The sequence below is a fragment of the Megascapheus bottae genome, chromosome 20 (genome assembly GCF_031878675.1).
Source record: "Megascapheus bottae isolate mThoBot1 chromosome 20, mThoBot2.hap1, whole genome shotgun sequence".
Lineage (NCBI taxonomy): Eukaryota > Metazoa > Chordata > Mammalia > Rodentia > Geomyidae > Megascapheus > Megascapheus bottae.
Genome location: NC_143528.1, coordinates 15,787,150 through 15,804,960, shown reverse-complemented (window position 1 = coordinate 15,804,960; position 17,811 = coordinate 15,787,150). Strand labels below are relative to the sequence as shown.

The 17,811-nt window shown below is 38.2% G+C and overlaps 1 protein-coding gene and 1 long non-coding RNA gene across 5 annotated transcripts in view; one reads left to right on the top strand and one right to left on the bottom strand.

The window, feature by feature from the left end:
- Positions 1–7,432, bottom strand: part of Micu3 (mitochondrial calcium uptake 3) — an 85,167-nt gene extending 77,735 nt beyond the window's left edge. For all 4 annotated transcript variants that reach the window (XM_090353995.1, XM_090353994.1, XM_090353992.1 and 1 more), the window contains exon 1: positions 7,022–7,432. In XM_090353995.1, the coding sequence (XP_090210121.1) occupies positions 7,022–7,396 (375 nt within the window). In that variant the 5' untranslated portion in view covers positions 7,397–7,432. The remainder of the gene's footprint in view (positions 1–7,021) is intronic.
- A 17-nt stretch (positions 7,433–7,449) lies between these two features.
- Positions 7,450–15,742, top strand: LOC150049204 (uncharacterized). Its single transcript, XR_016539029.1, has 4 exons — positions 7,450–8,201; positions 9,113–9,181; positions 11,402–11,483; positions 15,263–15,742. It is a non-coding gene; the product is annotated as an uncharacterized LOC150049204 (long non-coding RNA).
- Positions 15,743–17,811: the final 2,069 nt, after the last annotated feature.

The window sequence follows — 17,811 nt, the reverse complement described above, 5'->3', positions numbered from 1 at the left end:
AAATAGCCAAAACATTCATTTTTAAAATCTGAATGGTAGAATATATGATTCATATTTTAAATTAAAAAGTTACATGAAAGAACACAAAAAGTACATAGCAACTAAATGGTATAAAAGTTTTAAAAATATTCAATTTTTCATCACAGCAATTACTGAAAAAAATAAGCTCTGTTTTTTTATACCAACACCCTAGATTGAATCTAGAACTTAATCTATATTAGTTAAGTTCATTAAGATACATTCCTAGGCATTTTAAAATTTTACATTGAGATACTTTTGCTAAATTTCTCAGTGTCCTCAAATTTGTGACCTTACTGTACCTAGTTTACATGCTAAATTATGTCATGAAGTAGAACTAATTTTTTCCCACTGTTGTCTATATTACAATTTCATATTAAATGACAGTTTAGCTATGTTGAAAGTAATGCTGTTGAATTTTACTCTAAGTTTATTAATGTTTTTGTTCACCATGTTTTCTTTTAATTTCAGTGTTTCTTTTATGACTAGTTTGTTTCTTTCTGATATATGCCATATTTCCTTCCATGATGATCTGACATTAGTACATGACTTTAAGTTCTTATAAAAATGAATTTTTTATTATTATTAGAAATTCACTTAGATATAGAAATTGAAATTGGCACTCATTTTCTCCCAGATGTTTGAATATGCATCCCCTGTTCTGTGGCTTCTATTTGTTATCATGATCAGACAAACTATAGTGCCTTTAAAGAAAAACTATTGTTTCTCTTTTTTTTATTTTTACAATTTTACTACTATATATATATATATTTTTTTTATTTGTCGGTCATGGAACTTGAACTCTGGCCTAGATACTGTCCCTGAGCACTTCAGCTCAAGGCTAGTGCTCTACTACTTGAGCCATAGCACCATGTCTGGTTTTCTGGTGGTTAACTGTAGATGAGTCTCATGGACTTTTGTGCCCGGGCTTTGAACCACAATCCTCAGATCTCAGCTTATTTATTTTTAAATTTTTTTTACAAGATTGTTTCCATTTATTTCCATACTTGACCCTTCAAGAAGTTCATGCCCTCTGAGCTTACCTATTTTTTATTTTGTCACTTTGGAAGTAATGCTCCCTGAAACTGAGGATTATTGTCATTGTTTCTGTCTGGAAACTTTTCAAACATTATAACTTAAATGTCTCTGAAATTCTATTATTTCAGTCTATATCCCTTGATATAGACTCTCTTGGTCTAGTTCTTTTTTTTATTGCAATATATAGAGGAGTTACAGTTATATTTGCCAGGTAATAGGTGCATTACTTCTCACACATTGATACCCTTTCTCATGTTTTTGTCCCCATTTCCCTCCCTCCACCCCCTCCCAATCATCTACCTCAAGTACTTTTTTTTTTGCCAGTCCCACCCCGTCTTGGTCTATTTCTTATAACTCTTAAATTCGGTTATATTTGCTATTTCTATATCTTTCTATTTGTTTTTATATTGGGAAGCTTCCTCAACAATATTCTAGATTACTAATTACTTCATTAGTTCTTGCAAGTTCTGTTTGACTCTTCATTGGAATCTATTTTTTTCATAGTAAATTTTCATTATGCTTTTAACCATTTTAATATACTTAGTGTAAAAACAACCAAATAACCCTATTATTAAATTGTTAAAAAACTTAAGCATGCAAGTTATTCATAGAACATGTATTTTGTACTGTGGGAGTATGTGCTTATCTTCGTCTAGACCTTATCAGATAGCCAGTATCCAGGAAATTTTCTTTGCAAAGAAGCTGTACAGTTCTGTCAGCTCTATCTGCCATTTTCTCTGCTTGAGAAATATAAATTCTAACTCTGAGGAGGAGCAAAAACATGCTTACACATTCATAGAATAGTCTTTTCAATCCAGAGCCCATGAAGAGATCTTCAGAATATTTTGGTCATCAACTTATACTGGGGGAAGATCTATTTTTAATTTATCCCTCTAATAAAAATTCTGACTTTAAGAGCCAGATTCAATGGCTCACCCCTTAATCTTAGCTACTCAGGAGTCTGAGTTCTGAGGATTGAGGTTCAAAGCCAGCCAGGAACTAAAGGGCTCTAAAGAACACCAGACTCTTATCTCCAATTAATCTCTAGAAAAGGGGAAGTGGTTCTGTGGCTCCAGGGGTAGGGTGGTAGCCTTGAGCTGAATAACTCAGGGACAGCACCAGGCCCAGAGTTCAAGTCCCATGATCCACAAAAAAAAAAAAAATCTAGTAAGTAGTAAATTTAGGTTCCCAAACAGTATGCCTAAGTGAGACTGGGTTACAACCACTGTTTCTAAGTGACTACCACAATAATGGAATAGTTTTTATTCTACTGTCAGAAGAGATCAGAGGCAGATTCTCAGCACAGCCTCGCCTCCATCCTCCCTTAGTTGATTTTAATTACCATTTTTTTCATGAGTATTCGGTCACTAAAATTTTATACTCTTCTAGGATGACAGAAGATAAACGTAGTTTATAGGCTTTGTATATACCATCATCAAAAATAACAGTGTTCTCAGCTGGGCACAGAGGCTCATACCTGCAATCCTAGCTACTCAGAAGACTGAGATCTGAGGATGGAGGTTCAAAGCCAGCCCGGGCTCTTATTTCCAATTAACCACTAGAAAATGGGAAGTCGGGCTGAGGCTCAAGGGGTAGGGCTGTAGCCTTGAGCTGAAGAGCTCAGGGACAATGCTCAGGCCCAGAGTTCAAGCCCCATGACCCACAAAAAAAAAAAGAAAAAAAGAAAAAAAGAAATTTGACTTTAGGTAGGTGATATCTTAGGTCCAACTTGCTTGGACAAGATAGGTCTTGTCTTCTGTCCCATATGAGAACAAATAAGCCACAGTTCATACACTGTTCAATAGTCCCTCCACTAGCAATTTCCTTAAATTTCTTCCCATTTTCTAGTGATTAATTGGAGAGAAGCATCTCAGGTTCTTTAGTGCCAGGGCTGGCTTTGAACCTCGATCCTCAGATCTCAGCCTCCTGAAAGCTACGATTACAGACATGAGCCACCGCACCTGGCTTTTATTGAAGGATTTTTATGTATACTTTTATGAACAATACATCTAACAAGGGTCTGGTAACTAGAATATACAAGGAACTTTGAAATCTAAAGACCCCAAAATTCAATAATCTGGTCAACAAATAGACAAAGAAACTAGACACTTCTCAAAAGAAGTTCATATGACCAATAAACATATGAAAAAATGGCCCACATTTCTGGCCATAAAGGAAATGCAAATCAAAACAACACTGATATTCCATCTCACTCCAATCTAAATGGCCATCATCAACAAATACTGGTGAGGATGCACTGTTGGTAGGAATGCAAACTAGTGCATCCATTAAGGAAATCACTATGGAGATTCTTTAAAAAAAATAATAGAACCACTCTATGATCTAGTGATACCATTCTTGGGCATTTATCCAAAAGTGTGCAAGACAGGATATAATAAAACACTTGTTACAATCATGTTCATTGTAGCACTATTCACAACAGTCAAGTTATGGAAAAAGCCTAGACATCTTACAATTGAATAATGGATCAATAAAACCTGGTGTGTGTGTGTGTGTGTGTGTGTGTGTGTGTGTGTGTGTATGTGTGTGTGAATGTGTGCATATGTCTATACAAAATAGAATTTTATTCATCTATCAGGAAGAATGAAATTATGTCAATTGCGGGGAAACAGATCTGGATAAATATCTCTTCATAACATTGGTACAGTTCAATGCAATGTTTTGCTGAGAATTCTTCACAAGCCAAACTTGTACAGTTAAATACAGTATCATGTGATTGGATCTACTCATGATCAGAATTTTGATTTTGACTGAAATCTTCCCAATTTTAATTCTATAACTAGTTTGGCTGAACAAAATGTTAAAACGTTAATTCTTACAGAATGTGGATGTGCCTTTTTTGTTTGTTTTTTGGTGGAATGGGTAGTGGAGCTTGAACTAAACGACCAGATATGTTTCTGAGCTCTTTTGCTTAAAGCTAGGGCTCTACCTCTTTGAGCCACAGTTATATTTTCAGTTTTCTAGTGGTTAATTGGAGATGAGTCTTTCAGACATCCCCCCCCCCCCCGACTTCAGCTGGCTTTGAACTGTAATCCTCAATCTCAGCTTTCTGAGTAGTTAGGATTACAGTGCCTAACTAAATGTGCCTTTTAATGTATATGTCCTATACAAATATCCAGTACTTATTCAATTAAACAAAGCAATTGGATCTAACAAATAACTATATAAATATAACCAATAAATATATTAAGATAACCAAGACTATTTTAGTGCTTCTCATTAAAGGATGAAACAAAGAGAAGACAAAACAATAAGAGATAATTACCCAAAAAAAGTCATTATTGAAGAGTATATGGTAAGCAGGGGTATTTTGTGAAATCTATGGCAGCAGAAAAAAAAAACTTTCTGGTGGAACTTTAGAGCTGAGATTAAAAGAAAAAAATCTTCAAGGCTCTGGTAATAGAACTACAATTCAGCAGGTGATAGCTCTTCATTCCCATCAGTTAATTCTATGCCAGGCTTATGATTTGTGAGGGTCTTTCAAACAGTTCCTTCATATGCACACTAAAACCACAGTAAAGGAATATGAAATGTATAAAGACTAAGACAAAGAGAAGACAAACAACTAAGAGAATTCTCTATACTGTTGTAAAACTGAAGAGATGGAGAAAATGATCATTGACTTGAAGAAACAGGCAAAACTTGGGATACTCTGGCTAAGACCAAATTGAAGCAAGCTTTTTGTTGTGTAACAAGCCCCATAGAAAACACAACGCTTATAAACACAAGGAGCTACAGAAGCTCTGTAAGTGGTGGGACTGAAAACACAGAAATATAAAACAACATGTAAATTCAGCATTAGATACTCCCCAACCCACATGCTCTTATACATATGTGTAAGTGTGCCCCTCCAAACTCTCCTATATGCTATATTCTATATGCTGTATTCTATATTCTATATGCTATAAAATACTGAAATGTGGATGCTGCTCCAAAAGTCTGAGTTGCAGAGGTCACATACAAAAGACATGCTAATCAAAATTTAGGATAAGAGACTTGGGATGGGTACCCGCAGGACTTCAGTTAAAATATATAGAAAACTTTTGAACACTTTAACCAATAATAATTAAATAAACAAAGATAGTAAAGGGGTTTGGGGATAACTCAAAAGTACAGTACTTGACTAGCATGAGTGAGAAAAAGATAATAAATGAATAAAATAAACATATTGAATGTTTACTATATGCCAGGGCATACCATTCAGTTCCAAATGTATTAACTCATTTGGCTCCCTTAACATTGTATGAAACCATATCCTTTTTTTCACATGAGGATACAGGCAGAGAGAGAGACTAAATAATTTACAAATGATACAATCACAAGTATTTGAAGCAGCTAAGTGTTGCCTTCTGAAGAAAGTCTTGTAAAAACAGCAGAATACTGTCTCTCAACTTTAAAACTAATGTTAATATGATTTGCATTTTTGCTACCTTGTTAATATGTCACCAAAGGGACTGGTGGCTCAGTGGTAGAGCACCAGACTTAAGAGAAAAAGCTGAGCAGAAGGGCAAGGCCCTAAAGTGTCTTGGTATCAACACACACACACTGAGCTCTCAGTCAATCAGGACACACACTTAATGCTATTCTCCTTCCTAAGCCACAAAAATGCATATGGAGAGGACGGTGAAAGTCAAAAATTTAAAAAGAGTATAAAACTGCATTAACTTAAAAAGTCTGCCTGGTTTCTCAATTATTTTCATCCAAACTTTTCGATCTTCTACCTTCTAGTATGGCAAGGAAAACGTTCCTAGATAATTTTATTAGTCATTCACATGACTAGTAAATATGATGTCACACACACACACACACACACACCCCAACACAAATCTTGCTTTCTTATGTCTTACACTTGGTCTGACTTTCATGCAATGAAGCAGTTGGCTTCATTCACTGTCTCCTCCTTTTGCTGTGCTGCTCATCTTCTAATACACTATACCTATTTTAGGAATTCTGGTTTTCATGAGGGAAAAGACAGGAATATACTCTTTAGAAAAAAAAGTTTATTCTAAATCTGACTATCTATCTATCTATCTATCTATCTATCTATCTATCTATCTATCTATCTATCTATCTATCTATTGCCAGTCCTGGGCCTAAACTCGGGGCCTGAGCACTGTCCTTGGGCTTTCTCAAGGCTGGAGCTCTAAGACTTGAGCCTCAAAACCACTTCCGGCTTATTTCTACATATGTGGTACCAAGGAATCGAACCCAGGTCTTCGTGCATGCTAGGCAAGCACTCTACCACTAGCCCCAACTCCCGGCCCCTCTTTCTTTTTTTGGTAAGGGGAAGACACAGGTTTAACATTTCTTCTCTTGGCACTTCCATACATGAATGCAATCACTTTTAAGACCTCAGGTCACTCCTTCAAAACTCTTCTGCGCTGGGTTTCCAGGATCATTTGTGTTTGCCTTGTCCTATCTGAGAGCTCCTTTGTCTCTCTCTCTCCTCCCACCCCGTGTGTGTGTGTGTGTGTGTGTGTGTGTGTGTGTGTGTGTATTTTTTTTTTTTTTTGCCTGTCATGCCATTTAATTCTGAGTCAGTTTTTCTTGCTGTTTGGTTCCCCCTCCGTCCCCGGGGTAGGGGTTGGGGTAAGTGGTGGTGATTTGCGTTTTGGTCTAAGGTCGGTAGCATGCAACAACCTTTAAGGTGCGGGAACCTTAGGTGGATAAGAGCAATGACAGCATCACCCTCATCCCCCAGGACGTGAAAGGAGCCCGGGCTGCCCGCCTAGCCCTGGAGGCTCCCCACGCGGGTCCTCGGGACTCCCGAGGCCTCCAGAACTTCCCGTGTCAGGCGTCAAGGTGACCTCGCGTCGCGGGCACCCGGCTCGGGGGCCCGGCGCGCAGGTGGGGCGTCCGGCAGCGCTGCCCCCCAACCCCACCCCAGTCACCTGCGGGTCGGGCCGGCCCGGGCTCGCGCTCGCGCACGCGCACTGGCACGTACCGTCTCCTTGGCAGCGGCCACCGGGATGGGCAGCAGCCCGCGGCCTCGGGGCGGATCCTCGGGCTCCGCGGCCGCGCTGTCGGTGGGGCGCGCGGGAGCCCAGTCGGGGTCGGCTCGGGGGTCCCCGTATAGCCGGTAGCACACGAGGCCGACCAGACCCCCGCCCGCCGCCGCCGCGATGCCCAGCTCCCCCCAGCGCCGTCGCCGCCGCCGCCACGCCGCCTCAGCCACAGCCCCCTCCTCGTCCTCGCGGCAGGAGAACGGCCGGCCCGCCAGGCCCGGGGGCCGCCCGCACGGCCCCAGCGACGGCTGGTGAGGAGACAGCGCCGGCGGCAGCCGGGGCGGCGGCCACAGGAGCCTCCGCAGTGCAGCCATAGCGGGAGCCGCTGGTACCAGAGCCAGGGCGGGTGAGGAGGGAGTGGGGGGGGGGGGGGGGCGCGAGGGCGAGCGTGGAGAGAAACCTCGCGAGACTTGGGGACCGCGGGATTTGCGGTTGTTCCCGGAGGACCGGGCCGGGCACCCGACCCGGGAGTGGATGAGAGTCCCCGGTACTGGTTCCCGGGAAGACCCCGAGGGGAGCGGGTGACGCCACCCCCCTACGGTTCCGTGGCCCTTCGCCGCGGCCTAAGCACGCGCCCCGAGGGCGGCGCGGGACTGCGGGGGAAGCCGACGTCCCCGGGTGCGCCTGGTACGGCGGACCGTCCCCCAGCTTTAAGGAGTTGGGGTCCCCGGCCCGCGCCCCTCGGAGATTGGAGACACTGCGCCCAAGGGTGGACGAGCTGACGCCAGAGTGTGAAGAAGGTGCCTTCGTCGCTTCAGGTGCATGCACAAGTCCAGAAACGTCGGTTCGAGGTCACCGGGGTTCCTAGATTTTTAAGTGGAAGAACTGTGACTACCCCCTCCCCCCACACACCCCCACCAAGTAATGAGGTAGCCGGGCCGGGCCGTCCAGGCCTGTAGTAATCCCAGCCGCTCAGGAGGCTGAGATCCGAGCATCGCGGTTCCCAGCCGGCCCAGGCACCAGAGTCAGAGAGACACGAACCTCCAGTCAACCTGCAAAAAGCCAGAAGCAGAGCTCAAATAGTACAGTCGCTGTCTTGAGCAAGAGGGCCCAGGGTCAGCGTCCAAGCCCTGAGGTCAAACCCCAGGAACTAGCACGAAGAAAGAAAGAAAAGTAATGGTAAAAGGCCAAGGCTGTTGGTTGTTTGATTTGTTTGTTTGTTTGTTTGTTTGGTGTTCATGAATGCCTTTTGGGCATATTAGCATACCTGGGATCACTCAGTTCAACAAATCACAACTGCCATCTTCTGTATATGACAGCTGTGGGGGTATTGTTTTTGCTCTGTAGATTCAGAGTCAAGACAACAATCTTGACTATGCCCGCACTTCTTTTGAAGGCTATTGATAAGGGATATAAAATAAAAATAAAGCCAATTATTTTTGTGTTGGTCCTGCATTCTTGTTGGTTTGAGAAAATACATGTGGCATCAGTTTTCCACACCTGACACGGGTTTTCGACAACTTGATTTATATGAGTTTTGGTTTTCACTTGATGAAAAGGTGCCAGGAGCCCCCGAAATAGTTTAGGTCTAGTTGCATAGTATCAGATGGGCAGGAATGACTTTGGGATGCCATCAGCTGATTATAGCAATCCTTAGGAAAACTAAAGCCTTGTAGAGGCAACCAAAGTGACAGGTGCTGCCCTAGATCTTTCCATTTCTATTCTTCACTCACCACTTGCCAATAAGTAACTGGTCGGATATGTCACATCTTGTTTTAATGTAGATTAGTAGATTTTGCTTACTTAAAGCTAGTAGAAGTGATTAAAAAGAGATTTCTATAATAGATAAACAGAATACTTACTTTAGCTGCCCCCTCTGTTTTTAAACAGGCTTACTTGTTTGTTGGTTCTACATAATCAATGCCAGAAAGAAGTCATTGAGAACTCCTTGCTCTTACCAAGTTTCTTCAATTTCTGCCTTTTCTGAATTGTGAAAACTTTAGTTTTCTCTTGTTATTTATATTTACCAGTACACATACATAAAATGTTCTATCGTTTACTTTGAGCACAATTTCCTGATTCTCTCATAGATTTCCAGTGTAGCATAATGCAAGAATTCTTGAACAGACTAATGAAGTTTCATGAGTTGCAAGTTAAAAGTAAGTCACTTGGGCACAGCCCTGGTGGCTCATGCCTATAAGCCTAGTTACTCTCATAGTCACTTGGGAGGGGGAGGTTGGGGTTGCAGACAAGTCGGGATAAAACGTCCAAGACAATCTGTCTGAAGAGTAAACTTTGTGCATGGTGGTATGCATGGGCCTGCTTTTCACAGAGATGAAAAGACACATATGAGGATCTGAGTATAGCCAGTCTGGGCAAAACTAGGAGACCTTATCTCAGAAATAACCAGAGACAAAAGGGCTGGAGGTCTAGTCAAGCAGGATTGCTCACCTTCCTAGTGAGCGTGAAGCCCCGAGTTAAAAATAAAAAATAAAACATCAGAAAGCTACAAAGACATGGGGATGAAATAGCCATATGTTACAAATGAAGAAAATGATACACTTCTTAGAAACATTTTTTGGTCAAGAGACTTAAGTTCTGAGTTTAATTTCCAGGAGAATCATAGTAACATAAGTAGGAATTTGGAATTTGTTTTGAAAATTTAGATACTTTTATAGAGAAATTCCTTTAAAATGCTCATACTATGCAATGAAAGCCCAAACCTTTGAATACATAGATTAGCATGGTTTATGTGAGAAGAAATGGGCTGAAATTAAACCATAAGGTTTTTTATTCTGGGAAAGTGAATAGATTATGGTGAAAATCAAGAGATCTGGGATCTACCCTTGAATTATAGTATATCTTAATTTTAATGCCTTGGAGGCTACAGTTTCCTATAAAGTAATGAAATTAGATAGGTTTTCACCTTCTGAGTCTGTTTCCAATTAAGTAAAATATTCCATTATCTGCACATTTTTATAGCATCTTTTTGCAGAGCTTGAGTTCATAAAATCTTTCATATTTTATTTGAACTAGAGTTCAGTGGTAGAATATCTGCCTAAAATGTTCGGGGCCCCATATTTGATGTCCAGTACTGCAAGAAAGCAAAACCAGCAGTTATTTCTTAAAATCTACAGTTCAGTGTGTCCTTTCAACCTAAAATTCCACCCCCAAATGAATTATTTTAGCCTTTTTCCTGTTTTTTTTTAAATCAAGGTGTAGAGGGATTACAAGTAACCATTGGTAAGGTAGTGAGTACATTACTTCTTGTTACCCTTCCCATGTTTTTCTCCCACTTTTCCTTCCCCCCTCCCCTCCCAAGTTCTAAAGTTCTTTTCCAACATACTGTCTTATGAATATTGCTGCTACACTGGTTCACCCTTTGTCCTTTGTCTCATCATCTTCTTTCTCCAATTTCCTTCCCTGATTCAAATAAACAAATATATATACAATACACCAGTTACCAAAGTCAGATACTCTGCTATTTTATTTCTTAAGTTGCCAATAAATGAAATTTCAGTACACCAGCAGAAATCATTTTCCCTTATTAAGAAATAAAAGTTTGTACTGGTAAAATATGGATAAGATAGGTTTTGTGGATTCGTCCCTTTCTTTTTCAGCATACTAATACTCAGGAATCTTGAACTCCATTCCTCAGGACTAAAAGGAAACCAAATTATCTAAGTCACTAATGATGTGTTTCCTATTTTGACTTACTCCTCCGCCAAAGAATGAGTCGTACTCTATCCTTTCCCTTACCCCAGACTGTATCTGAGTAACATGACATGCCAGCTTCTGGCACTTAATAGAATCCCAATAATGCTGATTAAAAGGAAATTTATCATTTTTGTGAGGTGGGTAAGGAGGAGAAATTTAGACCAACATAAGAAGGCAAATCAAAAGATATTGCCATTGTAGTGGCTTGCTAGACACTAGAAGAACTCTTGAAATAGATAACACAAGTGGGAAGCCAGCGAGAGAAATCAAGAGATTGGCAAGGAAGGAGCAAAGACAGAATTTGATTATGGAGAAGAGTTGATTCAGAAACAGGTTGTGTGATTTTGAGATTTTAATATTGAGTCTATCCTCTTTAGATATTGATTGGCAGAACTTTATTGGACTAGACTCTTAAAATTTTCAGTTTCTTTTGGTCCTCTGAGCAAGTCCATCATGATCCATGGCCAAAGTTTACTGACTTAACTTGTTTTCATGCCTTCCTGGTTTGATGTATCTCACTGGTGGTGATAACCATGTTGTCAGTTATACACATTTAACTACTTCACAATGATTAATACTTTGGTGTTAACTATAACTCCATCAATGATGTTCTATACAGTTCTCTAGATTTTTTTCTGATGGTCTCTGACTTCCTCTTGTAGATCCTTCAAACTGTCTTTGACACCATTTGGTACGAGTGGAAGTTCAGGCTTGTTACTAGCAAAGCTTCCTGCTTTCAAACAAGTGAGTGCTCTCAACTTTCATTTAATGTTCCCATGCCTGGCAGGGACTAAAGCTTTTGTTGCTGTGAAGGGTATATTCTGGTGGAAATCAGTCTCAGAGTAAGTTAATGATATCCATTATGCAAGCATGACATTAGGGTAGAAAAATAAATAATATAACCTTTCTAAAACTTTGAAGTATCAGAGTTTAACACATTTACTGTGGCCCTCAACTTTATTCAAAGGTGCAATACTAAACAAAAATGAGAACTTACGTTCACCAAAAGATACACAGAGGAGCATTCATAGCAGCACTGAAATTAGCAAATAATAGAACTGTTCACCTATCCATCAGTAGCCAGCTGGATTTAAAAATTGTATAGTCATACTAATAACTGCTGATCTGCATCTACATGTAATCATATGAATAAGTTCCATATCATGAAGTTGAGTCAGAGATCAAGTACAGAAAATGCAACTATCTTCTATTTGTAAAGTTCAAATGCAACAAGAACAACAAATATATATAATGTATATAACATAGTAAACATATATATGTCTATGTATATATGTATATGTTAGTTCTTAGCTAGTACTTTCCTTGAATAGTTGTTAGTAACTGGATGGAAACACATTCCCTAACTGTTCTGTTTCTCTTTTATAGGAACTAATAACATAAGACATTTCCTCTTTGGAAATTCATAAATCTTGTTCTTATGCTAACTTGCACTTTTATATATGTTATGCATCAACAAAAAGTTTATATAACTAAAAATTGATTTATTTACTGATGCTCTTATACTTACATGTTATTGACTAATGGACTTGGCTCAATTATGAATTATACTTACGGAAGGAATATATGGGGCTTGAAATAAGCTTAGTTTATTAGATTATCTGGATATAGCCTAAAGAAGTTTATTATCTGAAAACTCCAAAAATGCTTATTAGCTATTTTTATTTATTATAGAAAGCTTCAAGGAGCTTATTGTTTTAAACAAATGGTTCATTGCTTTACCTTCTTTGACTTGCAGCACTCTCCCTTGTGAAATGCCCATATGGACTGACCCAGTAGGTATCTGGACCTAAGACCTAGTACAAGTAGTACATATTCTTGTCTCTGGCTATAACCCCAGTTTATCAGGTATTAGATGGGAAATTGCTTCAAGGCCAAATAACCAAACAGAAGGGCAGCCTTCAGAACAGATGGAAAGCTCAGCATAAAGAAGGAACCATCAGAGACATTGTAAATAGCATAAGGTATACATACTTGAGAAGCTTAGCAGGATGACAAAACATTTTTGTCCTTGCTAGGTCTTGCTATTTGGAATTGGTTAGCAAACAAACTGAGCTAAGGAAAATTTTCAGACCAGGCCAAGAATTCATGGTGGAGGAATGTGTCTACTAAAGGTGAGCCAGCAGTATAGACTGTACTATTGTAGGATCTCCATAATATCTTTCAAATTCTCCATTAAGATGCTGCACATAACAGCAAGAACAAAAAAAACATTTAAAATATTTCTGTAATGTCTACATGAATATTTTTCATTTACCTTATAAAGTTGCTTAATACTGGCTTATTTTTGAAATGTTTTAGTCTTTAATTTTTTGAGCAGATGTAATAAACAATACATAGTGGAAACTGTCAGAAGGAATTTCATATGATGACCCCAAATAAAGAATAGATAACTGAATATCATCCATTTGAAAGGAAAGAAATCTAGGCCCTGTTAATTTACAACCTCCTTTATTGACTGTCCAAGTGGGATATTGAGTATATCAGTAGAATCTTGGGCCAGTAAAATATATACTCACTGGTGAAGAAATCAAGAAGTTCTCAGGCCAAAGAAATGTTTTGGGCTATATACAACCAACAATTGAGCCTAGATATCTTTTTTGCCTTTAGTTTTTTATTTTTGAAATCATTAGAAACTAAAAGATCATTGAGGCACATTGATTTGCAAGGAATAAAATAGTGATATAGCAAATTATAGATCCATGAGGTCCTGGAAAGTGTGAGAACAAAGAATAACATGATAAGAATTCAAAGAACATTCCAACCATTGCCGTGGGTCTGATGTGGCTGTGAATCATCGTATAAAATCTAAAGAGAAAGCACTAGGTTGGTTTGTGTGCATTTTTTACCTTTGTTAATTTTTCGTTTAGGATCATCAGCTGCATTTGAGAGGGAAGGTGTAGAGTCATACTATGATGCTGTTTCTGAGAAAGAGAGAACAGCAACCCACAGAAGGCCCTGCAGATAGGTACCAGGGTGTGTTGGCATAGATTTAATGACTATTTCTGAGCAAGATGAGGTGGGCAGTTCAGATATCCAGGAAATAACTACTCCCACTCTGGTGATTTCAAATGACTAATACCATATAAGTGATTATAGACTTGTAGAGAAACGCATGGTAGTATATCATTGTATAAAAGTTCCATGATCCACGTACAAAAGGTCCATTGAATATATAATATTATACAATAGAATGTATACTATATGGGAGATGAAATTTAAGTACATATTAACTTTTATATTTATCTCACCTAACAAATGTAAATTATATTAATTTAAACAAAATCTAATGAGAAGTCTATACATTTTTTTTTTTACCAGTCCTGGTCTTCAGCTCAGGGATTGAGCACTGTCCTTGGACTTTCTTAAGGCTAGAGCTTTATCATTTGAGCCTCAGCACCACTTCTGACTTTTTTTCTATGTCTGTAGTATCGAGGAATCAAACCCAGGTCTTCGTGCATGCTAGGCAATCACCCTACCACTAGGCCAAACTCCCAGCCCCAGAAGTCTATACATTTTTGATAATATCTTTAACAGTCTAGAAAATTTTCAGAAAATGTAACAACAGACACAAAAACTGAGACATAAATCTAACCTAAAAAGGTCAGGGCTAAAACTATGCCATTAGATTAGATGTAACCCCATCCAGTAGGAAAGCAGAGATTTTCTTTTTTTTAATTATTTAAAAAAATATAATTTATTTTTATTTTTTATTGTCAGGGTAATGAATGTATAGAAGGGTTACAGTTATATTCGTCAGGTAGTAGGTGCTTCTTACACATTGATACCCCTTCTCATGTTTTGTCCCCATTTCCCTCCCCCACCTCCAGAAGGCAGAGATTTTCATCCCAATGAAAACATCATTGAGAAAACAAAAAAGGAAGAAAAATTGCATTGAGCTACTGGCAAAATAAATTTACCCATGTTTTAATCAAGAGTTATACTTGAACTCAACTCTCCAAAGTTTTAAATTGTTTTGTTAGCTACATATTATGGAATTATTTTTGTTCTTTCAAATTATATTTGTTGTTCTAAAGACTTGGAATTAATGAGTAACCTTAGGTCTGTAGACATTGGATTGCTTAGACAAGATAGAGGATCTTTTTGAATTGAGTCTGCAAGGATCCAGTTAAAAAGCAGTTTATTTAATTTTATTGGCTAGTTGGGGGTTGTTTCATTTCAATGATAACCTTTATATTTGATTAAATACATCACAAATTTATATTTTAATGATACACTATATCTAACTCATGCTTAAATTTATTATACTTAAAGTTTGTATATTTTTCACATGAAAGTATTCATTACTAGCCCAGAGTAATGACAGAATGATTTAGACTGCTGTGCAGTATCTTTATTTTCTCTTAAAGTAAATTAGTTTGCTTCAATTCTGGAGAATGATCTTAAAAACAAAGCTCAAGCTATGGTTGTTCATACATTCCTTGGCAACTGAAGTGTATCAAAACTTTCACAGTTCAAAAATAATCCCAATTTTTTTTTCCAAGACAGTCTCACATCTTGTGTTCAGGAACCTGCAAACCTCAGATAACCACATCAAGAGAAATAAAGTGAAGTTTTCACTTGAGAATAAGATGTTATAGAAAACCACTGAATGAGCCACTCTAACATTATCATGCAGGTGTATGGGTATTCTGCAACAAATTATTCTGGAATAAGGTCAGTTCCTCCATCCTTGCAAGGAAACCATGTTTGATCAAAATTTTATTTATGCAGAATTTGTTTCAAGTACACTTTGATCAAAATCTATGTTATGGACATATACTCTCTGATACAGAAAATTAATTATCAGACCCCTCCTTGGCTAAATACAAATCTTATCCTGAATTGCTTATTATTGTATTTGTGCAGTTTTCCCCCCAAAATATATGTTAAATATCAAAGACCACCAACGATTATGAAACCAGTATACAAAATTCAAGGTTGTTACCCAAATCAGGAATTATCTCATGCTAAAAAGAACTTAAAGGAAGAACAGAAACTTGTATTACTAAACCAGTTTATCAGTATATGTTTTATAAATGTGGAAACATGAAAAGGTAAATTTCAGAATATGTTGTGAATGTTCCTTTGTTCTTATTTTCACCCTGTGTATTAAATTTTCTTCTAATTTTTCTCTGAAAATTACCCAGGCCTGACATGATATCAAACTAGAAGAGAAACATCCACAGCTACTGATTAGTATCAAGAACATGGGCAGAAAGATCTTCAAAGCAGCAACTAAGTACTTTATTCCATGTCATTTGAAATGGAGCTGAGCTTTTAACATGATGTTTGTAAAAGAAAAATTGTACTATAAAGTTTGTATATGCTCTAAGTAAAAATATGTATTAATTAACATATAATAACAAATGGGAACTTCCACCTCTAGAGACAAAGTATATAAATCCTCCTTCTCAAGCTGGAAATATTGGCATGTGTCTATCATGCCAATTACATTGGAAGCCAAGATTGGAAGAATGGGTAGTTTCAGGCCAGTGTTGGTTAAAAAAAAGTTTCTGAAAACTTCCCCAGCTCCAACTCAACAAAAAAAAGCTGGACATGATGGCACATTCTTGTAATACCAGCTGCTTTGGGAAACATAAACAGAAAGACCATGGTATAGGGTGGCCTGGGCAGAGTTCAACATTCTATCTTTAAAATAATTAGATTAGGGCGAGGAGTTTTGCCTAGTGGTAGAGTGCTTGCCCAGCATGCAGGAAGACTGGGGTTCAATTCCTTGGTACCACATACACAGAAAAAGCCAGAAATGGTGCTGTGGCTTAAGTGGCAGAGTGCTAGCCTTGAGGAAAAAGCCCAAGGACAGTGCTCAGGCCCTGAGGCCTGGGACTGGCAAAAAATAATAATAATAATTAGAGTAAGTCTACAGATCAGTTTTCAACAGTACCAATATTTGAGCCCAACAGAACTTCATTATCTTATTTAAAGTTCTGATTTTTAAGGTAAGAGTGGACAAATTCAAGTGATAAAAATTAGTATATAAAGCCAACTTGCTAAATTCCACTGAATTTTATCTTAAAATTTGGCTAGACAACTATTAGGTTGAAAGATAGTAAAGAAATAATGTGGAGAGGAGAGTGGATTATGGTTTTCCAAGAGCAATTTCATTATCTGAACTCCTTTTCTTCTCCTTCTTATGGCATTCCCTATATGACTCTACTTGCAGATTACTCTAATCCAGCATGCCTTCCTTTTCCTAAAGGCTGGCCTAGTGAACTCTGACCAATAAACTCTGAATGAAGTACCTATTGTGTCTTCTTCATGTGTCCATCTGTTGAGATTCAGGAACATAGACATCACATTTTACCCATGAACAAGTGTAGACATTACTTACTTTGTAACAAGAACTTACATATTCTCGAATTTATGGAAAATATTTGTTTTCATAAAATCACTGAGAATCCATGTAAATTTAAAATGGTTATTTCTCTAGGATAATCAAAGTATGAGTTCAATCTTCAGAAAATCAAGTCAATAATATACTAGAAGGAAATAACATTGTTCTGCAAAACAAACATGTATGACAACAGCTTGTTAGAAATAATTAAAGCTAGGGAAGAGAAAGGGAAAAACAAGATGATTGGGAGAGGTGGGAGCAGGGGAGTGGGAGAGAAACACAAGAAGGAGTGTCAATGTTCAAAAAGTAATGTATCTACTTCCTGACAAATGGAACTATAACCCCTCTATATGTTGCCCCAACAATGAAATACAATAAAAATCATAGCTTATTATATTTATAATCTGGTGAAATACTACTGAATCTGAATTTACTGAAGACAATCATAAAAGATTGCTCTCAGAATGTGTTTTTGTCATTTTGTTATAGATTCTGGTAAACACAGTTTAAGGACAATACAATTCTTAAAGACCTTTTTATTTGTCTTATAACAAATGACTTCAACTCTAGTTCCTTGCCATTTCATCTGCTTGACCCAGAGGCTTGTCCTTGAGCTCATTTCACAATTTTATTTCCAGCTAGAACCTTATAGCCTTGTTCACATGAATAGCTCAAGTCAAATATTTTCAGACTCAGCAC